This window comes from Protopterus annectens, chromosome 7.part1 (assembly GCF_019279795.1).
Source record: "Protopterus annectens isolate FY-2018-M chromosome 7.part1, PAN1.0, whole genome shotgun sequence".
NCBI lineage: Eukaryota > Metazoa > Chordata > Ceratodontiformes > Protopteridae > Protopterus > Protopterus annectens.
The window spans coordinates 418,084,241-418,110,452 of record NC_056740.1 but is presented as its reverse complement, the minus strand read 5'-3'; the positions used below and the strand labels follow the sequence as shown (position 1 = coordinate 418,110,452).

The window sequence follows — 26,212 nt, the reverse complement described above, 5'->3', positions numbered from 1 at the left end:
GCCTAACAGAGTTCCGGGCCCTGGACAGAATAGGGAAGCGTACTTTTGCTATAGTGACCTTTGCTATCAGGTCCCTGAATTATATGGCACATTTTACCAGGCTTCAAAGAGATCTGGTTTCTGAGCTCTCTGAAACCTTGTCTGGTGCATTGTCTGATGAGGTCCGTGACAAAGTGGCCTCTCAGCTGGCCACCATTGAGTTTATATCTAGCTCCTCTATGCAATTGATATCTCACGCATCAGAAGGAGCAGCTAGAGTGGCGGGTTCAGCTGCGGTCTTGAGACACACCTGATGCGCTTGTGCAACTTCACTGAACCTTTTAAGTCCTCCTTTCTTAATGCCCCCATTGAGCCCTCCTCGTTGTTTGGGCCCAAAGTTAAAAGCACACTGGCCAAATGTGAACAAGATGGTAAGACCCTTTCTGCCGTAGGTGTCTGTTATTCTTCCTCTCAACGTGCTTTCTCCTGAAACCAAAAAAGTGGTAAGATATGGTTCAAGGAATCTCAGGGTCCTTTCCATGAGACACAGGCCGAGTTCTCCCCCAGAGGCAGAGGGGGAAACTCACAGGGAAGATTCTCCTTTCAGGGCAGAGGGGGACCGTGTAACCAGGGTTTCAGGGATTTTTTTCACTGGCCAATCCTACCAGTGCTCCTGAAAAGCGGCCCAACTCCTTTCCTCTGGAGGTGGTTGGGGGATGTTTCTCCTTGTACCCTTCTGACTGGCTAACCATCACCACCTATTCTTTGATACAAAGGATTATAACCAGAGGTTATCATATCCCCTTCGATCTTTGTCCCGTTCCTTCAAAAAATCATCCCAACGTTCCACCCAGTCAAAGGGAAGAAGCAGCACTAGAGATAGAAAAGCTGCTAAGCAAAAGTCATCCAAATAGTCCCTCCAGACCAGATAGGATCCGGATTCTACTCAAGACTATTTTTGGTGCCAAAGAAAACTGGGGACTGGAGACGAATTTTGGATCTCAGTGTATTGAACAAATTTGTGAGAGTACAAAAATTCTGGATGGTCACCATACAGTCTATCCTCCCGCTTTTGGAAAAAGACGATTGGATGTGCTCTCTAGATCTTCAAGATGCGTGCTACCACATAAAGGTGGGCAAGTCATCAAGAAGATTTCTGTGCTTCCGTGCGGGAGCCAGTCACTACCAGTTCAGAGTACTGCCCTTTGGGCTCTCTACAGCCCCCAGTGTTCACAAAGTGCATGGCAGTTGTCCCAGCTCACTTGCGACTTCAAGGATTCCAGGTGTTTCCGTACCTAGATGACTGGCTCATTTTCGCCCCCACTAGACATCTACTGGAAAAAGCCTGGGCATACTCTCTCCTCGCTGCTCAAAGGCTAGGCATAACCATAAACTGGCAGAAATCCAATCTCACCCTATCTCAGTCGACAGAATTCATAGGGGCTATATTGGACATAAAAAAAAACTGCAGAGCTGTTATTCCAGAGCACAGAATTTTAAGGATAAAGCAACAACTACTTCCAATCCTTTCAAAGGAAAAATCCATGGCTCACTCGGTTCTACAACTGTTGGGTTCCATGGCAGCCTCCATCACCATTGTTCCCCCGGCCAGGTTTCACATGAGGCTTCTACAATGGCTACTGCTCACCCAGTGGTATCCTTTTCAGCATCCTCTTTCAGCCATTATTCGAGTAACCCACAGGTGCAAACAGGATTTAAATTGGTGGATGACACACAATCTCAATCAATGGTCTCACCCCTTTTTTCCCCAGCAGCCCAAGGCCACAGTGACCACGGACACCTCCCTGATGGAGTCGGGGGGGACTATGTTAGGGATTGGCAGTCCAATGCACTTGGTCCCAACCGGAGGCCCATCTGCATATAAATGTTCTAGAGCTGAGGGCAGAGCTGAGGGCAGTGCTTCTGGCGTTGCAAGCATTCCATCCCCTGCTGCCGTCTAGGACAATTGTGATTCAATCAGACACCATGGTGATGATCTGGTACATCAACAAGCAAGGTGGAACCAAATCTTACCCCCTATGTCAAGAGGCCACGACGATATGGCAATGGGTGATGGCTACCAACCGTTTTATTCTAGCAAAGCACATTCCCGGGAGTTCCAACATAACAGACAGACTTAGCAGGTGCATTCTGCAACATCATGAGTGGTCCCTGAATCCCTTGATAGCGGCGGAGATCTTCCACCGCTGGGGCCATCCTTGCTGCGACCTCTTTGCATCCCCGGCCAACTACAAATGCAGCAACTACTTTCACCCTGATTCCTCCTCCGGGACAGTCACCCAGGGACGCTTTAGTCCACGATTGGCCCTCTGGTCTTCTTTTTGCATTTCTGCCCTTTCCTCTCATTCCCCAGTTTCTGTAGAAAGCCTGGCGGTTGAAGAGCAAGGTAATCCTCATAGCACCATATTGGCCATGACAGATTCGGTTCCCATTCCTTTGGCCTCACCTATTAGATCGACCATGGATCCTTCATCCAATCCCGGAGTTGATCTCACACCCACAGAACCTGATTCATCCCAACCTGAACAGCCTGACGCTAACGGCTTGGCTACTCCAATTCCCTTGTTTGCCAGGCAGAATGATCTTTCTTTACCAGTACGTGATATTCTCATTGCTTCTCATAAGTCTTCCACTAGAATTACTTATCTGAGCAAGTGGAAAAGATTTACCTGTTGGCTGAAAGATAAACAAGTAGACCCTTTTTCAGCACCATTGTCATAATACTAGACTATCTGGCCGACCTTTTTCAATCGGGTCTATCGGCCTCTACCATTAGAGTTAATTTGGCTGCAATCTGAAGCCACCTTTTAGAGAACCTATTCAACCATGGGATTTATTATTAGTGCTACAAGTTCTGACAGTGGCACCTTTTGAACCAGCCTCTTCTTGCGACCTCAAGTATTTGTCATGGAAAACCTTGTTTTTGGTCGCTATTACTTCTGCCAGACGTATTTCTGAACTTCAAGCTTTATGTATCAAGACTTGATTTTTTCATAAAGATAGGGTGTCTTTGAGAACGAATCCGTCATTTCTGCCTAAAGTGATCTCTGAAATGTCCATTAATCAAGCCATTGAATTGCCAGTTTTCTTCCCCAAACATTCAAACAGAGGAGAGTATTGCCTACATACCCTTGATATACACAGGCAAATCCATTTTTACCTTAACAGGACTAAACCTTTCTGTAAATCTGACCAGTTATTTTTGGCCTTTTCTGGATCTAGATTAGGATCGGCTGTTGCTAAGGTCACATTAGCTAGATGGTTGAAGGACTGTGTGACCTTTATTTACACACAACGTAATATCTCGTTGCCTACTACCATGAAAGTTCATTCAACAAAGTCGGTGGCAACTTCTGATGCCTTCCATGCCAGAGCTTCTTTACATGACATCTGTGCAGCTGCAATTTGGGGCTACGCCTCATACCTTCATCAATCATTACAAATTGGATTTGACCTCCAGGGGAAGAGCATCTTTCGGTTCTATGGTGCTCAGGAATATCCTTCCATGAGAGTCTCCCAGGAATAGAGGTAGCTGGGGACTCTGTCCCATACTTAAGGAATGAACGAGGATTAACAATATCAGGTAAAGAAGTTATGTCTTACCATAACTTTCCATCTGTATTGTTGATCCTTGTTCAGTCATTACGACCCTCCCTCCTTCCCCTCCTGTGGTTTCTAGTGGATCTCACCATCCAGTTCTCTTGGGTTATTTGACCAGAGCTAGCGTCTACCTTCTTTAACTTGCAAACTCAATCAGAGGTAACAGGGAGAGGGGAATTGTGGGTAAGAGTTTAGCTCGAGAGTTTGAAGCTGACGCGAGCTTGGAAAATGGCTGGCTCAATTCCGAGCTCGGAACCATTAACCATACGTAATGACTGAATGAGGATCAACAATGCAGATGGAACGTTATGGTAAGACATAACTTCTTTTTATGGTCTGATGAGACCAAGGTTGAACTTTTTGGCCACAATTCCAAAAGGTACGTACAGTGCAAAAACGACACTTCACATCACCAAAAGAACACCATCCACACAGTGAAGAATGGTGGTGGCAGTATCAAGCACTTTTGCAAAGAAGTGTGTGCAAATATTGCCAAGTCAAGATGTGCCATGCTGATAGACTCCTACCCAAGAAGACTGAATGCTGTAATTAAATCAAAAGGTGCTTCGACAAAGTATTAAAGGGTGTGCACACTTATGCAACCAGCTTATTGTACATTTTTTTATATAGTTTTCCCCTAACAGATTTGTTTTTTTTTTTATTGAATTGTACAGGTTATAGGTCATATTAAAGGTGGGAAAAGTTTTGAAATTATTTATTGTGGTCTAAAATATCACATAAAATGTAAGTGTGTGTGTATGTATGTGTATGTATGTATATATATATATATATATATGTATATATATATATGTATATATATATATGTATATATATATATATGTATATATATATATATATATATATATATATATGTATATATATATATGTATATATATATATATATATATATATGATTCTAGGACATATACTCGAATGTGCAAATTACCGAATGTGAAATTAACGGACATATACCACCGAAAACCAATATGCACGAAAAGGCAATTCCCCGAGTCACAAGTAACCGAAAACAACAGAATGGCGAATAAGTACAGGAGCACCACAGTGAACGTTGACAGTGCACTACAAACATGATATAATTCCCATTATTCAGAAACCCATTATCAACAAACCAACTAGATTTCTTGAAATACACGTCCTGTATTATGTAGTATTAACACATAAATAACTGTCATCACTCATAAATTAACAGTTTCGGTACTAGTCTTCCCATTTAGATTTATATAAGATTAGCAATAGCTTTCACAAACTGCAGTGACGTACGCTGTGATTACCTGTTTTATATACCTGACCCAAAACACCGGGTGCTAACCTGCAGATATCTGCCATTGTGTTTTAGTACGACAGTACACTTCCATTCACACGTCACTGCTACTTAAAGTGGAACTAACCACTAAACATATTACCATTGGTTTTGGTTATCTGGGTTTCTGTCAATTGTGTCTTCGTGTATATTGGTTTTCAGTGGTATATGTCCATTAATTTCACATTCGGTGATTTGCACATTCAAGTGTATGTCCTAGATCCATATATATATATATATATATATATATGTATGTATGTATGTGTGTGCATGTGTGTATATATATATATATATATATATATATATATATATATATATATATATATATATATATATAGACACACACACACACACTGTATCATATTTGGAGATAACATCTTAATAGGGTTTGAGGCTGGAACACTAATGCTGCAGAGTCTGATCCAGCAAATGGCTTGAACACGCACTGGCTGTGTCAGAAGGACATGAATGAAAGGATGTAACATTATGATAAGGTAATAATTTTCATATTCCTGCTTTTTTGCTGCACTTAATTACGGTTTCTCTCGTTTTCAATTTCTCCATATCTTTTGGGTTTCTAATACCATGACTGGGATGGACTCCATTCCCAAGTCAAAAGTATGATTAAAATTCATGAAATTAGTATTGTTTCAGTCTTTTATGTCAGCCAGATGTGCTCGGTAATGACTCCTCCTGCAGTTTGTACCGAGTTACATGTATTGGTAACATATCTAAATATGATTGTAGATTCTTTTTTATAAAACCCATTGCTCCTTTAATGTTTGGACTGTCTGGGTATCTTTCTTCCACACAGCTGTCATTTCTGCCTGCAAATCTTGATATTTTATGACTGTGTGTGTTCGAGGCCTGCGGGCCAATTCGGACAGATGAAAGCACATAAATGTCACAGAAATTTTGGCTGTAATTCAAGCTATAAAAGCTTTATATCATCTTTGGCAATTGGGCCCTCTTCAGGTGATTATAGTCAATAATACAGTGATGTGGTACTTAAAAAGGGAGTGCCAAGTCATATCAACTGTGCTGCTTGACAATGATGGCTTCACATCTCTTGTATACCGTCAGAGCAAAACATAGTGGCTGACAAACTCAGCAGATCCCAGACAGACCCACACAAGTGGAAACTCAGTTCAGAGGTGTTCCAGGAATTGATCCAGATGTGGGGAACACCTCAGCTAGATCTGTTTGCCTCATTTCAAAACAGACATTCAGACAGTTTCTGTTCCAGACATCCTAGCAACCAAACCTGAAGAGCAAACACACTCTTGTTTTTTTTGGCTGGGGATGATCCTGTATGCTTTTCTAACCTTTCCAGTAAGTTCTAAGGTAATTGTGAAGGTTCAAAAAGATTTAACAAAAGTCATTGTGGTGACTCTGTTTTGGCTCAGGCAAAGTTAGTTCGCCCTTCTTGTAGAATTGACCAAGGTCAGTCACCACAAAAGTCTTCACAGACTGGATCTGCTCACACAGGACATGGGGAGTTTGATGCACTCCAGTGTCAAGCAACTGCAGCTGACTGCCCGGATGGTTCACTTTTGATACCTTTTAGGAACCTTTTTCACAAGGATGTGCAGCAGGTACTAAAAGGGGCAAGAAAACCTCTTACTACTAAGTCATATATTGGCAAATAGGCTTTATTAGTTGATGCCTAGCCAGTAACCAGGGTCCCAATAGGGCTTTTGCACCCCTAGTACTTAAATATTTGTGTGGGTTACTGTCATCAGGCCTTTTGTATGCTTCTATCAAAATGCATGTAGCAGCCATTTCAGCTTTACCTGCCTGTGAAATTCTTTCTTTCATCCTTGTTTGTGGTGTTAGTTTATGAAAGGAGTTTTGCATGAGACCTCATTGCAAATAAATACCTTCATCATGGGATCTCAGATTTGTGCTGGGAAAACATTGTCACCTTTTCAACCTGCCTGTTTGGCTAGTATTGGGGTTCATTACTTGAAAAACTGCCTTACTTGTTGCTGTGACATGTACAAGGCAAATATCTGAGTTTTAAGCTCTCATGGAGGGAGACCCCCCCATATGGTGTTCCATAGAGATAGGGTCACTCTGAGGACTAACCCTGCTTTCATGCCTAAGGTTGTCTCAGATTTCACCTTGAATCAAGCCTTCAGTCTCCCAATTGTCTTTCCATACCCTAATAACTAGGGAGAAAAAATTCTGCATACTTTGGATTTATATAGGCAGCTTGGGTGTTAACTTGACAGAATGAAGTCCTTTAGGAAGACTCACTTGCTATTTCTTACTCTGGGACTAAAAACGTGAACCTTTGCCTAAACAGACTATTTTTAGTTGTGTCCTTGGGTACTGTGATTTGTCATTCCTGCCATGGCAAAACTATTCCAGGCAGGGTTAAAGCCTAGCCTACTGTGGTCTTAGCTTCTTCAGTGGCATATTGAAAGGAAGTGGACTATAGAAGCATTCTAGAGGCAGCAACGTGGCCCTCTACCCCATACATTTGCAAAGCAGTAGAAATTGGATTTCTTTAGGTCCAGAGCAGACCATTCTCCAGGGGCTCCTCAGAGGATTATAGGAAGTTACTAGGCTATTGGCCCTGAGGCCTTTACAAGCCTAGCCAAGAATTTTGCCCATGTTCTGACACGTCAGCTCCCGATGCCCAGATTCTTCCTTCTCCCAGGTTTGGTAAGCTATAGTAATCTACGCATAAGCCACTGCAGTAGTAAGAATGAAAAGCTTAGTAAAGTTGTGCAAGTTGTACTTGCCCATAACAGTTGTTGTCTCTTTTGGCTTTTCCCGGTTAGGGGTCACCACAGGGGAACTCCGGTCCGCTAAATGATTGGCAGTAGATTTTTTCGTGCTGAGTTGCCAGCCCTGACACACAACCTTCACGCATGTCTCCACACAGAAGACGTAGCTGAGAATCGAACAGGACAACGTCTTACTGTGAGGCGACAATGCTACCGCAGTTACTTGCCCATAACAGTAAAAGTTTGAATTCTTCACTGCTACAGTGACTGGATCCACCCACCATCCCCCTTATTGTATATAGTTGGTGTGTTTTTTTCTTTCTTTTTTTTTTGTGTCCCCTTTGGAGCAAGAAATTCCTGAAGATTTTTAGTCACTCAGGTTGATAGTTCCTTTCAAAAGGTCTTAGCCTATAGGCAGCCAGAATGACACTGTGAGAGGGGGTGAAAGCTTTTGGAAGTTGGATGATAGCTGTATCCTTGGCAGGATAGTACCTGTAGGCTACTGCAGCAGTGGAAAATTCAACCATCTACTGTTATGGGTAAGAGTGGAAAATTCAAGCATCTACTGTTAGTGCAACTTACACAACTGTACTTTTCTTTGTCTACATTATTTTTTTATTGAATTTTATTTTGTTATCCCAAAGAAACTTAATTTTCTTGTAGCTGTTCCTTAATACTGACCTCTTGGTTGATACATATAGGCCTGGCCTACATAAATAATGAGCGGAGATAAAAGCATCTAACTTGCTTGTATCTTATTATTGATGTCCTTAAATAATTATTTCCATAGTCTTAGCTTATTTATAATCTTTTTTGCCCATTCCTCCTATTTCAGATTTTTTTCAGGTTTCGTAGATTAGACAAGAGGAGGAAAGCTACTTTACATAGGTTCATACTAGGCTATCTGCCCTAGGGCTTTTATAAGCCTAGCCAGAATGTGTTTGGCTTTTGCCACCCATTTTAAATTAATTTCGCTATGCCCTTTTTTGAGGTTAGTATACTGTGCCTCTGTCTAACAGTGACACAGAAGTGATACCCGGGGTAAACCTACGATCCCCCATCCACTCATCAAGATTCCACTTGAAGAGAGTCAATGAGGGACTCTGCCTAACCTGGACTGGGATTTTATTCCAGAGTGAAGGGAGCCTCTGGGTTATGAATCTGTCCCTCCAGCATGTCCTATTTATTTCAGTGCTGAGGTTCAAGTCTCTCGAGCCCGTAACTCAATGGGATTTGGATTTTCTGAGGTGCAGCATGTTCATTAATTCCAGGTTGGACATGGCTTTATACGTCAGGCACAGATCGCCTCTGAGCAGGCGGTATGCCACTGAGTAGAGCTGGAGTTACTTTAACCGGGCAGCATATGGCATCTGTGTGAGCCCTTTGATCCTCTTGGTGAGGTACTTTTGGGGTCTTTCCAGTTGCTGCAGGTGTCTGGTAAGGTACATCCCAAAAGGGGCACTGTACTCAATTATGGGCCTGATGAGGGATGAGTAAAGAGGCACGATGCCCTCCCCTGATCTAGATGTGAATCCCTTCATGATTAGGTGGGTTATATAAAATGTTTTTCTAACCACTTTGGCCACGTGGTTGTCAAATGAGAGATTGCTATCAACTTGGATCCCCAGGTCCCTAATTACTTCTTCCGTACTTAATGGATTACCACTTATGTGGTAATTTGTGGGCACTTTGTTTTTGCTAAAGGGGATGGCTACACACTTTTTGGCGTTTAACTTGAGGCCATGGCTCTGGCACCAGTTGTCTGTTTCTATGAGGCCCTTTTGGAGGATGCTTGTGTCAGCTGGAGAGTTGATTATGGCGCCCAGTTTGCAGTCATCTGCGAACTTGGAAAGCCACAGTCCTTCCGTGTTGGCCTGTACCTCTGGGAAATATATACCGAACAAGAGAGGTCCCAAGACTGAGCCTTGTGGGACGCCACTTGTAACTGGTTTGGAGTCTGACATGGCTCCAGCAATTCTAACCATATGGGTTCTGTCCTTGAGCCAGTTTGCAACCCATCTAGTGACATAGGGGTTTATATTTAAGCTGGTGAGCTTATCTATAATGCCCAAGTGGGGTATTGTATCGAAGGCTTTTGCGAGGTCCAGGTAGGCTGTGTGGACCACCTTCCCCTCGTCAATGGCCTTGGTGACTGTTTCAAAGAAATCGACCAGGTTTAAGAGGCAGGATCTGCCCTTAACAAAGCCGAACTGGGTAGGATCCAGTGTCTGTAGGTCCCCAATATCTTTATTTATAAGGTCCATGATGATCCTTTCCATAGCTTTGCAGACCAAGCTAGTCAAGCTTATGGGGCAATAGTTTCCAGGATCCGTTGAGGCACCAACTTTGTGGAGAGGGACCACCGTTGCTATATGCCACTCTTTGGGTACATATCCTGTAGTAAGGCTGAGATTGAACAGTAGTTTTATGTTTGGGTTTAGCTCTTCTTGGAGTTCATGTAGGACACAGACCGGGACACCGTCTGGTCCCATTGATGCTGTGTTTTTTGCTTTGGAGAGGGTGGCTCTTACCTGAGCATCTGAGATGTCAGGGGGGCAGCACTCTGCTGTGATAGATATTTGCCCTTTTGGTGGGGAGGGGGGGGGTTTGCGCTGAACCTGTCAACTAGGATGTTGGCAATGTCTGTGGGTTCAGTGTATTTTTTGTCATTTTGGACTAATTCTGAGCATATCTATGAATTCCCACCCAGGTTCCTAACATAACTAAAGAAAGCCTTGTGATTATCCTTAGTGTCCTGTGCAATTTTTCTCTCGAAGCTGGCCTTAGACGATTTTATGAGTGCCCGTAGTTTTTTGCTAATACTGATCAGAGATGCCTTCCCTTTTTGGGATTTTGCTCTATCATGTAGTAGCTTCCTCCTCCTATTGTATAGTTTGTTTATGGCTGGGGTCCACCAGACAGGACGTCTGCCTTTGGAGGATTGGGTCTTGGTTTTATTTGGGATTGCATGATCCATGCATTCCTGAAGATGTTCATAGAATGCGTTTATAAATGATTCTGCGGTCTGGGCCGTATTTTCCACAGGCCCAGGGGCTTTGAAGGATTCCACCTCAGTTTTGAGGAGTGTGAAATTTGCTTTAGAGAAGTTTTTCACTGTGGTTTTCTGGGCAGAGGGTGGGGTCGGGATGTGAATATCCAGTGAGATTAGTTTATGGTCTGATCTTACCAATGAGGGATACACTTCTGGTCTGGAGCATAGAGTCCCCATGTTGGTGTTGATCAGGTCCAGTATGTTTTCCCCTCTTGTGGGAGTGGTAACAAGTTGTTCCATAGCATTTGAGTTTATAAATTCTAGGAACCTTTGGGCTAGGGTGTTGGAGCTAGAGTAATGCTCCCAGTCTATGTTTGGGTAGTTGAAGTCGCCCAATATAATGGTGATTGGAGAGACCTTCATGTTTTCCAGTGTTCTCAGGAAGGCCGAGTGGAGTTCCTGGGTTTGGGAGGGTGGTCTGTAGCAGGCTATAAACTGGAAGGCAGTTTTGCCCACTGTTAGTTGCACATGGATAGTCTCTGATGCTTCGTGCTGTGCCACCAACCTGGAGCTGTGGGTATCTTTGACGGATGTTGATACTCCCCCTCCTTTTATGGTTCGGTCCAAGTTTTGGGGCCGAAAAGCATGGTATGAGGTATAACCTGGTAGTGCTGGGGTGCTCTCGGGAGCCTTGAACCAGGTTTCTGTTACTGCACAGATATCAGTGTTCTCCATGCTAAGGAGAGTTTCGAGTGCATGCATCTTGAGATTTAGACTTCTGGCGTTAAGTAGCATTACTCTTAGTTTCTTATCCTTTGTGATACCTATGGAGGTGGGTTTGTCTTTTGAGCCTTGCCTAAAAAAGGCACTATGGGGGTAGCAAGAGCCTTTGCCAATATCCGAAAGCCCAGGGGTGATAGGTGCAAGCCGTCCCTAGTGAAGCATCGTGGCTTGTCGAGCATGATATCCCAGGCTGACAGGCATTGGATCCCCTTTGAATGACACCAATACTTAAGCCAATTGTTGAAATTGATCATCTTGTCTTCATATTGTGGCATCATTCTTGGTGAAGGTAAGATGCTACTCAAGGTCAGGGTCATACCGGCCTGGGCTACATGCTCAAGGAGCTCCTCTATGTCTCTCTTCATGTAGTCCAGGGAGGTACGTCTCGGGTCATTCACACCAGCATGGCCAATGACCGAGTCATATTTTTACTTGCCTTGGAGTGACCTGAGTGCTTGTGTTATGTGGCGGATCCTAGCGCCCGACAGGCAGCTCACCGTGACCTTCTCCTTGTTCAGCCTGGTGAGCGGGACGTCAGTGTGCCTGACAATAGTCACCTATTACAAGTGTATCAGGTGTGTTGTTTAGCCTTAAGGGCTGTGACTGTTCGGCACACTGGCTTTGTGAGCTATGTGTTGCATGTGTTTTGTTTTGGGGTAGCGGTTGCTTGGGTGTCTGCTTTGGAGGTCTCTGCTGCTTAGGCATATTTTTATTTAGAGCCTCCGAGTATGTTTTTGTGTGTTTATGTGTTTGGTTTGCTGTCGTGGTAGGTCTATGTGAGACTGGAATTGTAGTGAGTGTGGTTTCCTTTTCCTCTTGACTGGTTATGCCAGTACTGAGTTGAGAGAGCTTAACCTCCAGTTTGGCTATATGGTTGCATCTCTCACATGTGTTGGAATTTGTTGGGAGGAGGAGAGGGTTGTCTGTGTACATGAGGCAGTTGTAACATTGCCTCAAGATTCCCATATTCACCAGCTGGACCGGAGAGGAGATTGACAACTGACCTTTGGACATGCTAGAATAGTATTGGGAATTCCTTTATAATTGAAAAAAAGGGCCAATGGGGAACAAGGTACTCAAGGGGAGTTTGTGAGGGTGTAGTGCTTTTAATTTTTTAGCGCTGACCTATATAATTGCTTTAGTGAGCAAGTGCCAGGTAACTTAAATACAATGTGCTACAGGTAACTTAAATGCAAAAACGACAAACAGTAACTTTCATTCAAGTGAAACAAGGAAATAAAGTACAGTAAGCAATGCAGATATCACTAGGGATCCACAGAAGCACTGAAAAGCCGCGTTTTAGGTGGAATTAGCGTTTCAGGGAAATAACAAGCAAACAAACAGCAAGCATACAAACAAAGCTAGATTCAGCAGGCCTGGATCTAGTCCCTGCTACAACAAACAAGGTGTACCAATTTCAGTAAGAAACAGTTAAAATATGCAGGCACTATAAGCCTTTAACCAGAAATTCCCAGCTCAGAAGGGCAGAGTCCAGCCTCTCCTCCCACAAGAGTGCAGACCACGAACCTTCTTAATGTAAAATAACTGGCCTGAAGCCCAAGTGCTTAAACCAGAACTAATACACTTTTAGAATAATAGACACTGAGCCCTCAGTCAGCAGTTCCCATCTTAGAAGGATGTAAGCTACCTGTCCTACCCCCACAGTGCAGGCCACAAACCTTCCTAATGTAAAACAACTGGTCTGAAGCCCAAGTGCTTAATCCAAAAGACTTAGAATGATAGCTACACTTTAATCAAGTTACTACCAAGCAGTAATAAATACAATTGAATACTTTAAAGAATGCCTGGATTAGTGCTCAAGTTATACAAACAAAGCTAGATTCAGCAGGCCTGGATCTAGTCTATGCTACAGCAAACAAGGTGTACCAGTTTCAGTAAGAAGCAGTTCAAATATGCAGGCACTATAAGTTTTTAACCAGAAATTCCCAGCTCAGAAGGGCAGAGTCCAGCCTCTCCTCCCACAAGAGTGCAGACCATGAACCCTCTTAATGTAAAATAACTGGCCTGAAGCCCAAGTGCTTTAACCAGAATTAATACACTTTTAGAATAACAGACACTGAGCCCCTCAATCAGCAGTTCCCAACTTAGGAGGATGTAAGCTACCTGTCCTGCCACTACAGTGCAGACCACAAACCTTCTTAATGTAAAACAACTGGTCTGAAGCCCAAGTGCTTAAACTAAAAGGCTTAGAATGAGTTACACCAAGCAGTAATAAATACAACTGAGTACTTTTAAGATGACTCAAAAGCAAAATAAAGTAGGAAGAAACACAAATACAGTAAAAGCAGAATTTTTTTTTTTTTTTTTTTTTTTTTTTTAAATAAGATGGGCCCAGGAGGAGTATCCAAGTGCAAATGTACAAGAGGGATGGGCAGTTTCAAAGCCACCAAGATTAACACCAAGACAAAAACAGGGATGGTGAGTGGGGACCTACTGAAAAAACAGTCCACTTCCAGCTAGATATTTCTCAATGCAACACAAACAAATTACTTTAAATTGTGTATTATTTGATAAAAGTGCAGGTAAAAATCTACTTAACTCCACTCATATAGGTCTCCGTTGACCAAAGCTCACAGTTTAAACAGAAAATTCACTGTACCACTTGTATAAGACAGAAACCGAGTAACAATGAGGTAAACTACCCCCACTTATCACTGGTTATGCAGGTTTTTTAACAAGCCTTAACTGAAAATACCACTTGTATAAGACCTACATTAAAAACAGTCAACTTCCAGCTAGATATTGCTAAATGCAACACAAACAAATTACTTTAAATCGTGTATTATTTGATAAAAGTGCAGGTAAAAATTACTTAACTCCACTCATGTAGGTCTCAGTTGGCCAAAGCTCACAGTTTAAACAGAAAACAATTCACTGTACCACTTGTATAAGACAGAAACTGAATAACAATGAGGTAAACTACCCCCACTTATCACTGGCTATGCAGGTTTTTTTTAACAAGCCTTAACTGAAAATACCACTTGTACAAGACCTACTGAAAAATCAGTCAGGGAAAGGCAGGAAACAAGGATCATTTTTTTTTTTTTTCCAAGAAGGCAACAGGAAAATGCAGAAAAAAACAGTATATTAAATGCACAGGCTAGCACACTTGAGTGGGCAGCCTCAACAGTTAAATTAAACAAACAAGCTTTAACTTAAGTGCAGGTAATAATAAACACTAAATACAGTTAAATTAGCAGTTTAACTTCGTTTTCAGCAAGAAAGGAAGGTCGCATAGGTAGAAACAGCAAAAATATACTTAAATCTTGAATGTAGTCGCTTTTTTCGATTCTCTGCTGCTAGGACCACGAGGAGCTGTTGCTGAGTAGTATAAGCCTGTATTGTATATAGGCAGTTTCATTTCTGCCTTGTCAAGGTGGAATTTTTTCTCAGCTGTCGATGTTGAGTCAGCTGCATGGCATTAAATGGATAAAGCTGTGAATATGTATCGTTGGTGGCCTGGGTTCAACTAACTGTTCATTTGCCTGTGAGAGCTGGCTTGTGAGGATGGAAATGAATGACTACCATCATTTTACCCATCCATGAGGCAGGGTGGTGGCTTTGTCTCACCTAATGGGTGACACCTTGCGGACTAGGTGCTCACCCAGAGGAGTTCCAAATCTGCCGAGCTGATACTACCACTCAAGTAGCCAAGGAGGAAGTCGGTATCATGTGAGGACATGTTTGTTTCTTTTGGGGAGGGGCTAGGAGGAACAACCAAAGGGAAGAAGATGTGCTCCCCACAGGAAGAGAGTAGATCACCACCTCCAGGACCAACAAGCTAGCCTGCTCTGTAACACTTGACTGTCTTCAAAGAACTTAAGGGCTGATGGAGGTTCTGAGATAGGATGAAGGGTCCACAGAACTATTGCTAGCCCTGGAACACCTGGTTCTCATTCCACCAAAACAAAAGAACCAGTTAGGTGAAAGTATGGGGTGCAAAAAAAAAGACTGTCTGAAGTTTTTGTTTTATGTTTTCAGTAAGAGTGATTAGAGATGAAAAGTGAGATTGTCCTGGAAATTAACTAGCTTTTTTTTAATGCTGTAGAGAGGCTCACATTCCTGTCACTCTGTCATAAAGCTATATTCCATCATCTGTGTTGCTGGTTCTGGTACTTGTTTCAGGAATGCTTCTATTCATGTGCTACTTTTTTCTAAGGACTGATGGGATCCAATATTGATACACAAGCTCTCCTTAAATGCATCATGTTCTTTTATCAGATCAACAGGCAGTCAAGGTAGTGCATCAAAAGAATTCCCCCTCTATCGCATGCTTTCAGACTGCCCACATATTGGAAATTTGTACTTCGGCCAGTTGGCTGTTGGTTCACATTACCCAGTACTGTTGACTTGATGTGCTGCCAATAGCTGCAGTATTTCCATCAGACTATTTGTTGTGTGAGGTATCTTGTTGTGTGCGGTGTCTTGTTGTGACCTATACTTATGCTTATCCTCCTCTTCGTTTGCTGTATCTCCTTGCTTGGAAAGCTTCCCAAATGTTAATGCAGTGCATAGTGAGCCTTGAGGCTGTGTGCTACAGATATGTGACTGCCTATCATAGCTGTTGATACTTTAGAAGATCATCTGGGACTTTAGAAATGGGGACCTCAGGACAATGTGTATATTCTGACAAAGGACAGAAATGATGTACGCTCCCTGATCCTTGGTCTAAGTGAGAAATTTGAAGTGATTGAATAGAGAGGAATTTCTCCTGCGTTAATTCACTGTAGAGATCTCTGTCATTGCTCAGCTGATACAGCGAATGCTTCCATAAATGTCTACGTTGTATGTGGCTTATTGCTACTAACTTGGTAAGTTTTACTGTTGTTCATTAAACAAACAAAAGTGTGCAGTATAAGAAAATGTGTTGGCTAATGTGTTTGTACCATGGAGATTGTATTCTTATGGATATTATTGTTATCTTGTATAATGTATAAAATAGTGAACGTCTTCTTATTGAGAATGGGTTGTACCTGAAAAGGGTCAGGAGGTCCAGCCTCTTCAGCCAGTAACCAAACAGTAGTAAAGAAAGTGGTGCTATTTAGTCTTCCTGTTTATTTCACACTGATGCAGCTTTTAGCATTGCTGCTTCATTGTTTGCTCAGTTATCAGCTGCATTGGTTTCTATGCAGCATCAGGATGTTGTGTCCTTGTAGGTTGACATTAGGGTCTTCAGTTTCCTCCCACGTCCCAAAGACTTGATGAACATCTAAACTGCTTATAGTTGCACATGCAGTGTGTTTGTTCGCACATATGTGTGCGCACATGCTATTGCATGCTCTGCAGTAGATGGAGTGGCTCATGTCCTTCATAGGAATAGCACCTTTTTCAGAAAACTGTTTTGCACTTTTTGTGAGTCCAGATAGGCTGTAGATTCTCTGCACATTGAATAGGATAACCTGCTTTCTGATCTTAGTTCAGTGTATAGGTCTTGATAGCCACCCTTTCCCCCTCTCTCAACAGTCATCATCCTCATCAGAGAAATCAGAATGTGAAATAAAAGTGTATTGTGGAGAAGTGGCAAAGGCCCCCCCCCCTTTATTGTGTGTTTATAATTAATTATTCTTGCACTGTACAAGAAAGTACAAAACAAGTCTTTTTTTGAGTCTGTTGTCAACAAAACACATTCAATAAAGAAGGTTATAATGAAGTCGATCAATTGCTTGAATTCCCTGAAATAAGCCCAGACTGTCATGCAGCTTGCAATGAAAAGTACCTGAAGCACTCTGTTGTTATGAGAGGGTAGGCTGGCCAGATGTACTGTTCATTTAATCTGTTTTTGTTAGCATCGTGGGCACATGAAGGTCATTTGAAAGGGAAACATGTAAAAGCTTAATGGCTGTCTTATAATGGGGCCTGAGCACCAGTACGTAGATTCCTGGTGATTCATTGACGGCAGCAGCCGAACCCCCCAAAACAGTAGTGGTGCAGTTTACCACATATAGAAACATGCATTGTAAATATTTGAAAACATGTCACAGTTATGCCAGGTGAGTGAGTGTCAATGGATATAATAACAAAATGGCATCCTGCAGTGATATGCCCCAGCTACCTGCCATCTTGGCCTCACCCTTTGAGGGTAAAAGTGAGGAGCGTTGGCAGTTTCACTGAATTTCAATGTTATGAGTTCAGAAAGTTGAACAGTAGAGAAAAAAAAACATGCTGATTAGAAACATTTCTGAGTAAAATTCTAGTCTGTAGTATCTGGTAATGGACTGATGTTTACTGACCCATACATTCATCTTTGAAGTTTTTATTTGCATTTAATTCATAAGAGCTTTTATGTTACAGCTGCTCCTTCACAATATGAAGAAGCTGAGTCTGAGGTGGAAAGCATAAATTCTTCCATGGATACCGCCAGTCCTTTCTACCAGCTGTATGACGCCATACGAAACTATCGTAATAATAAGGGTCAGCTCATTGCTGAGGCTTTCTTCCAGCTTCCTTCGAAGAAGGAGTATGCTGATTACTATCAGCAAATCAAACAGCCAATTTCATTGCAACAAATCAGGTCAGCAAGTACAAATAATTTTACATAACTTTTCTGGATGAAACCATGTTGCTATGCTGGTATTTTCTTTTGAGTAGACTGAAGCTAAATCCTCATTTACCCAGAATTGCATATACAGTTCTTGTACCCCTTTTATAATTTCTTACACTTAGCATGATTTGGTCTTGGGTTCCATGTGAATGTAACACTAATTTTATACTGTCTGACCTTTAACTACTCATCTCTATGATAGGAAGCCAGTCCTCCAAATTATATTTTTCTTTTAGTACTTCTATTGGTTCTGCGTTGTAGATGAAAATCATGACTTTAGATAGATCTCTTCACTTGTATAGTTAATTTTGAATTAGTTGTGTCAGCATATATCAAGTATTTAAAAAAGGCTTGTTTTAATTTACACCCAGATTCTTGCTTTACTGAAAAACTTTGTTTGCTAGTGTAGAGGGGGAGTTCTTTTCTGTGTAATTCATAACCTGTGCACAAGTAGTGAGGCCAGAACCAGAGGTTGTGCTAGTGGGTTTACATGGCATTATAACCAGCTGTCCTCCTGGGGAGGGGGGTGGGATTACTACTGCCTTAGAGGTACCAATAGAGGCCAAGAAAGATAGTACACAGTGTTTTAAGGCAGTAGGGGCATACTGATGGACATTTGCTGATGGGCATAGAAGCATTTGTGTGCCCAATTGGCATTATTTGGGTTAAAAAGAAGGTCATTAAGATATCTGCCGTCCTGCTTGGATACCACTTCACCACTTTGTTCCATCTTTCACTTCTTTCCTTATGGATAGAGAGAGAGAGAGGAGAGGTCCTGTGGTGGATGCAAGACAAAAATGGATTTAAAAATAGACTTTTAAGTTCTAATATGCCAGAGGAGGAATCCCTGAAGGCCATTATGTTTTTTTCTTTGTGTCTGAAAAGCAGGGGAGGGTGAATCTGCAGGAAGCTTAATGTCAGCTTTAACTCAGGAACACTATATGGACATTATCTTGCTTTCAGTTGAATGGTATGTTGGCAGAAGCGTGTAGGAACCAGATAAGGTCTAAAGTCTCTAAACCCCTGGACATTACTGTACTGTTGCTGTGATAGGGGAATGCCTGTCTTGTTACTGCTGTCTGACAGCTGGTGTTTTATCACTAGCCAGTTCTTTACTCATTATTATTGTCAGACTTATCTGTTTCTTCACATATTTTGCCTGTATGGAGCAGACTGTCAGCTGCCTGTCTTCTGTCTTGGATGTCAGGATTCAATCTTGATCTGATTTGAACTCTTCCTTTACTTCGTTGGAGACTGAACATCCCAGTATGGCATCATACTTGTAGCCATAGCAATTTTATGTTTGCTTGAGCCAAATGCAAAATTTGTTGCTTTTTTTTTTTTATACAAATTAGCTGTCTTTATTGTAATAGAGTTGTCTTATTGTAGTTAAGTATCTTCTTAGACTGCTGTTCATTGTAGAATATTAGTTTGAGGCATTGCTTTTTCAGTGTCATCCACGTTCATTTAATCTCATGTGGTTATCCTCTCTCAGTCATAATACTTGAGTACTAGCCCCATTAAGAGTGACAGTCCATCAGTTTAGAATTTTTTTTATCAGTTCATAAAAAAAAAAAAGAGTCCTTACTTTTAGGATTCTTGTGTCTAGGTAGCCCGATTTTTCAGATAGATATTCCCCTCAGGGCCTTGGTTAATATAGCAATAACCAACGTCTGGGTGTGGATAATACTGGATTTATCCATGGTTGGTGTGGTTTGGTCACGAGGGCGAAGCCCGAGTGGCCAAACAAGGCCAACCGTGGGTAAATCCAGCATTACCCACACCCAGAAGTGCGTTATTGATATTATACAATGACATTATTTAAGAAAAAAAAAATAATTACTTTTCTTAAATAATGGCATTGTATAATGCCTCCTTGCTGCCCTTCCGCAGCTGTCTGGTATTCTGTGGCAGTTCTGATTTACTGCGCATGCGTATGCCGATGCAGTACATCAGAGCTGTGGGCAAAAGCAACAGAGAAAGCAAGATCTCCGTTGCTTTTTACAAACTGTCTCGCTATGTTAAAGGAGTTTAACATAGCGAGACAGTGTGAAGCAACGGAGATCTTGCATTCTCCGTTGCTGTAAAAAAAAAACAAAAAGAGTTATAGTAATGGAAAAAGTCCGGGCGACCGGACCTTTTTCCACTACTGTAACTCTGATTTACAACGTGCACGCTAACCAATCAGCGTGCACGTTTTTGAATATTAATGGGGGGGTCGTTGTATAATATCCTCCCATCACTACATAGAGACATTGGTGGTATAATAGGTGTGTTGTCTGACCATCTTCTGATCATTCTTGTAATACATTGTTGCATACCACAAATTTGATAGCATTGTCAGTCTGTCAATTGGCCTACTTAAAGGAGATTTTTCTTATCTTTCCTTGAAATTAACAACTGTTTTATATAAAACCTGATTCTGAATATGATCGTGAAACTTCTTTGAAAGTTAGTAACTCTGTAGCTTGTGAGTAACAGATTCCCCACAGAGATTTCCATAATCTGTGCTCGTTTTGCCTTGGCTCAAAGCACGATGCATTCTCCTGTGTTGTGTATATTTCACCCCGAGGACAATTTGAAAAGGAAGATAGTCTTTCTAGGAGTTTGTAGCCAAAAAAAGGGGCACATGTCTGTTTCCAAGTTGACATGGTGTATTAGCCAAGGCCTGCAGTAATCTCACACAGAAAAAGAAGTATTCTGACCAAAGACCTAGGAGGGGATAGGTGTTGGGTCTCCTTGGGTCTGAATGCAGTGATATGCTTTCTTAACTCCTACCCTTGGAGTAAGTTTCAACTGAGGTTTCTGGTGTGATCTTTTGCAAGCCACTATGCCTTTGAAATCTTATATGTCCTCACATACCGGTGAGTCAGACGCACTTCAGGATTCTGAGGGCCCATGGCTTTTGGTGACTGTAATTCTTTTTACTGAAGGAGAGGGAGATAGTCCCAGGATAATTGTCTAAAAGAGAATTTGTGGAGACTGTATCCCCAGGACATTTGTCCAAAAGAAAGTTTGTGGAGACTGTAGCCCCACGATATTTGTCCAAAAGAGAGTTTGTGGAGAATGTAGCCCCACGATATTTGTCCAAAAGAGGGTTTGTGTTGACCGTAATCCCAGAATATTTGAGATCTCAGTCTTCCACCCATGTCCTGAGGACTCCAGTGTGTTTGTACTCAAAACCACAATGCATAAAACACCAGAAATCAAACTGGTTCTAGCCACCTTGCCTTGGCAGAAGTTAGGCAGTGCTTTTTCCTCCAGTTGTGTACTGACCAACTTGTCCAAGTGGCTGTAGATATCATGTCTTTTCTGAACTCCAAACAGCCAAGGCTTGGGATTACTAGAGATATTGGGTCACCTTTAAAAAAAAAAGGGGGGGGGGGGAGGCTAAAGCTTGAGTATTCTGATTCCCATGATTCCGAAGCAGATGAACTTACTTATGTTTGCCAGATCTGTTCTGCAGCTGCTTGGGTCAAACGCTGTAGACAAATTATCTTCTGCTTCTCACTAGGGGGTTTCTCCTTTGGGGACACTGTTCACAAGGTATTGGAGTTCCAGTGGGAAGCTAATGAATACTCAGAGATCTGATTCAGATATAGGGCTTTTGTGGGTCTATCTGAGCCAGGAGCACCTTGCCATTTCTACAGTCATCCGTGGAACCAAACTCTCTCTCTATTTCTCCCACCTGTCTATATTAAATCTGACTGCTTCTGTAGATAAAAGTTACCTATAGATTCCTTCAGAAGAATTCGAAGGCTGATCAGTCTGTGGTGAGCCAGGACTCCAGCAAGGGATCTACTCTGGCTCCTTCAGGAGCCCTGATGTTCCTAGTGTTTCATTGTTGCAGTCATTACATTTGGGTTATCTGCTTGCAGGTAGCCTTCAGTCGGCCTAATTATCAAAGTGTTGGGTCATGTGTCGGTTGCTGTCTCATTTTCCATGACGTCAGGTAATCAGGGGTATAAAGCATGCAGCTGACGCCATTACATCAGTCTTTCTTGCCGTGCGGTGCCCGAAACAGTTCGCAAGTGCCGGTCGGCTGACTCCTGAAATTTTCATTTTCGAGTTTCAGATCTGAAGTCTTCAACAAAGCTAAGTGCCCTGTTGGGGATCCTTTTTCTTGCCCTAAACCGATGTCAGTAAAAGTTAACAATTGTGGAAAGTAAATACGTCATAAAGATTTCCATTCGTGCTGCATTCCTTGCTTAGGCCCAGACCACAACGTCCCTCGCTGTTGGTTTTGTGCCTTATTCAATCCTCAAACTATTCGTCGTTGGTTAATTTTCGCTTCTAACTATTTTGGTACTCTCTTCAATTATCCAGAAATGGCTTTGGTAAGCCATCCGACTACCAACATTCCAAAAAACCGTAAAGATAGACACAGAGCGCATAGGTCCACAGCTAACAACGACGCTTCCATTAAGCTAGTCGCCAGTTCGCCAGTACTCAGTGAGGTGCTTTCGCAGCCCCTGATAACTGCTACTTCAGATTCGCAGGCCTCTACTGAGACCCATTCGGAGTCCGGTATGCTGCGAGATGCTTCTTCGACTATGGAACCTGTGGATGTCTCTACCTTGGATGTGTCTGGAGCCGCTGTGCAGGCACCGGCTTCTGAGGGTATATTCAGGCCCTACTGACTGGCATATCAAACCAACGCCATCTTCTGCTTCAAGGCCTAAAACTCGGTCCACGTCTAGAAAACCGATGCCCAGACCCGCATAGTCAGGCCCCTATGCCTAAAAAACAAATAAGAATAGTTGAAGACCTTATTACTCTAATCAGGGGAAGCCACCCTTCTCCCTCTAAGAGACGTAGAACTGATTTTCCTTCTGATCAGTATTCTGAAATTTTTGTTTCTACTGATGACCAGGATTTGCCCTTATCTACCTGTGAGGATTCTGATACAGAGGACTCCATTCCCTCTGCTTCCCCTCCAGAAGATTTCTCTTTCGGTGAAACTTTGTATACTCTTAGGGAGCATTTCTGCTGGGAAAACCAGGATTACTGTGACTCCACTCCTACCTCAACACAGGCCTTTAGCTATCCCTCCTGTACTGGACATTGTAGATGATGTCTTCTTGGAATCTAGCCTGGCCTCAGACTGTTTACCTCTGGCTCCCAGGCAACCTGATAGGTATTACAGAGTACCTGACTCTCTCAAGTTCCTCTTTAAGAATCCTACTGCGGACCCAGAGACCATTTCACAGGGACCCAAAGGCATTAAGGCTGCTACTGCCAAAAACTCTACCCCCTCTGATAGAGATTCCAGGGCCCTGGACAGATGGGGTAAGAAGGTATACACTTCTGCTACTTTGGCCATTATGGCCTTAAACTGCCACTTTCATATGTTAAAGTATCAGCAGCATATTACTGGATTACTTAAACAAAAAATGATGTTGATTCCTAACTGTGCTGAAAATAAAGAATTACAGAATGTAATGCATTCTTCTGAACAAGTTGGTAAACATACTTTGCAGTGTGGTTTTGATTCCTTAGAGGCATCTTGCAGGGCTGCTGTCACTGGGTCTGTACTTAGAAGGCATGCTTGGCTTAAGGAGCAAACTTTGCCAGATCATGTTAAAGCTAAATTACTGGATGCTCCCTTAAACCATGACCTCCTGTTTGGCAACAAAGCAGTAGTAGTACTTAAAAAGATGGAGGAAAAAGCTAAATCTATGCAAACTGTTAAATATTTCCTGCAAGTACAGCCTCCCAGAGTTAGTAGGCATTGGCCTTCTAAGAATTGGTCCTTTCCTGTCTCTTCCAGGCCTTCTCAGTCCAAACCCAGGACCAGCAGACCACTCGGGCTTCATTCTCAAGGTACTCACAGGCCTAAGCAGTGGGGGGCTCCCACTTCCAAAGCTGGAAGTAGTAAGACACCCCCCCATGGTAAACTGTCACAATGACTTAACCTTAAACCTTCCAAGCCCTGCTCAACTGACTGGTCCTTTAGGGGGAAAAGATCCCCCTGCATGCAAAAAACTGGGAACTCGTTGCTCAAGACAAATGAGTTTTAAATATAGTTTCCCAAGGATACAGATTCCACTTTCACTCCTTACCAATCCCAAACTGTTGGCCAGAACTACCCCCAAATCAGTGGGCAGAGGCTCAAAAGCAGGTTCTATTTCTTCAAAGTATCAGGGCTATTCAACCTGTCCCAGAAGAGGAATGGGGGCAAGATTTTCACTTAAGACTTTTCCTGGTACCAAGAAAAGACAATTCCTGGCATCCTATCCTGGACCTGTCTATCCTAAACACCTTTTTGGTAATCCAAAAATTCAAAATGCCAACTCTTAATCAGCTGCTTCCCATGCTAGGCAGAAATGCCTGGTTGGCAACATTGGATTTAAAGGAAGCTTACCTGCACATCCCAATAAGGGAATCTTGCAGAAAATACCTACTCTTCAGAGAAGGCTACATGCACGGTCAGTTCTCTGCACTGCCCTTTGGTTTAACTACTGTGCCCAGGGTATTCACTAAGTGCCTAGCTGCAGTCTGTAGGCAAATAAATATTCAAATATACCCATACCTGGACGATTGTCTAATTCAGGCAGAAAACCAGGACATACTATTAAATCATCTGGCATTTGTAAAGAAACTGCTAACCTCACTGGGGTACACCATAAACGAAAATAAATCACACCTTGTACCCTGCCAACAAATTGTATGCCTGGGAGCAAACTTCCCAGATGGCCTACCTCATGCCAGAGAAACAGGTTTATTTGACAGCCTACTTCAAACTACTGGCCATAAAAGACCCAGCTATCTGCAAGGTAAATACTGCAAGCCCTGTGGTTCATGGCCTTTTGCATTTTACTAATTCCATATGCAAGACTGCATATGAGGAAACTACAATGGTATGTAAAAAGCCTATGATGTCAACATTCTCAGGACCTGGAATCAATGATTCCTACCATTCCTTGTATAAAGACAGAGTTCCTTTGGTGGGCAGAGGCCTGCCACCACAACAAGGGACTGCCGTTCACTCTACCCCCTGCCGCCCAAACCCTAACAGACGCATCAGACTATGCATGGGGGGCTCACTTGGCAGGGTAGTGCATCCAGGGCAAATGGAACCAGAGTCAAATGCACCTGCATATCTATCAAAAAGAAATGTTAGCTGTGCAGAATTCTCTGACAGCCTTCAAGGACCACATTCTTCCAAGACAATTAATGGTAAAAACGGACAACACTGTTATGTGGTACATAAACAAGCAGGGGGGAACCCATTCATACCCTCTCTGCAGACTAGCCATGGCTCTGTGGAACACAACCTTGAGCTACCAAGTGCCACCTACAAGCTAAATTCCTGCCAGGCAAGCTAAATACACTGGCAGACGACCTAAGCAGAAATCTCATGGACCCACATGAGTGGAAACTGGAACCAAAGTTATTCAACATTTTGAGAAACAAATGGAGGAGCCCAGAGGTAGACCTGTTTGCCTCCCCTCAGAACTACCAATTGGACAAATTCTGCACTAGGACTCCCCACAGACAAGCTTGGAAAGTGGATGCCTTGTCCTTCACCTGGAAAAAACTCTCAGTTTATGCCTTTCCTCCTCTGCCTCTCCTCTCCAAAGTTCTACTAAAGATCAAACAGGACAAACCAAGGACAATACTCATTGCACTAGACTGGCCACACCAACACTGGTACCCCCTCTTGCGCAGTGTGTCACTGCTGGAACCATGGCACCTGCCTCAGACCCCTTCCCTGCTGTCCCAGCAGGAGGGCCAGATTCTGCACCCCCAACTTCAAACCCTGAACCTTGCAGCCTGGCTAATTACCTAACCTCTCCATTACCATCCCTCAGTAAGCAAGTGCTGGATGTCATTCTGGAGGCAAGGAGGCCTAGTACTAGAAAATCCTATGCCGCAAAGTGGAAAAGATTCTGTTCCTGGAGCCAAACTCAGGGGATGGGCACAACAGTGCCCAATTTACCGCATATTCTTCAATACTTAGCAGAGATGCTTCACAAGGGCCTTTCCTTCTCTTCTGTTAAAATTCATGTCTCGGCCATTTCAGCACATTATAACATGGAGCCACGCCTCTTCTCTCACCCTGCTGAAGCAATTCCTCAGAGGGGCCAAAAATTTAAGACCACCCAGGAGGGCCTCTACTCCAGCCTGGGACCTTAACTTTGTATTGGAAAAGCTCACTCTACCTCCCTTTGAGCCAGCTGCAACTGCAGAATTTAAATTCCTTTCCTGGAAAACAG

General features: G+C 42.7%; 1 protein-coding gene across 13 annotated transcripts in view; it reads left to right on the top strand.

Moving 5' to 3' along the window:
- PBRM1 (polybromo 1) overlaps nucleotides 1-26,212 on the top strand; it is a 2,726,611-nt gene that overhangs the window by 775,187 nt on the left and 1,925,212 nt on the right. For all 13 annotated transcript variants that reach the window (XM_044078866.1, XM_044078877.1, XM_044078870.1 and 10 more), the window contains one exon: nucleotides 17,744-17,963. In XM_044078866.1, the coding sequence (XP_043934801.1) occupies nucleotides 17,744-17,963 (220 nt within the window). The remainder of the gene's footprint in view (nucleotides 1-17,743; nucleotides 17,964-26,212) is intronic.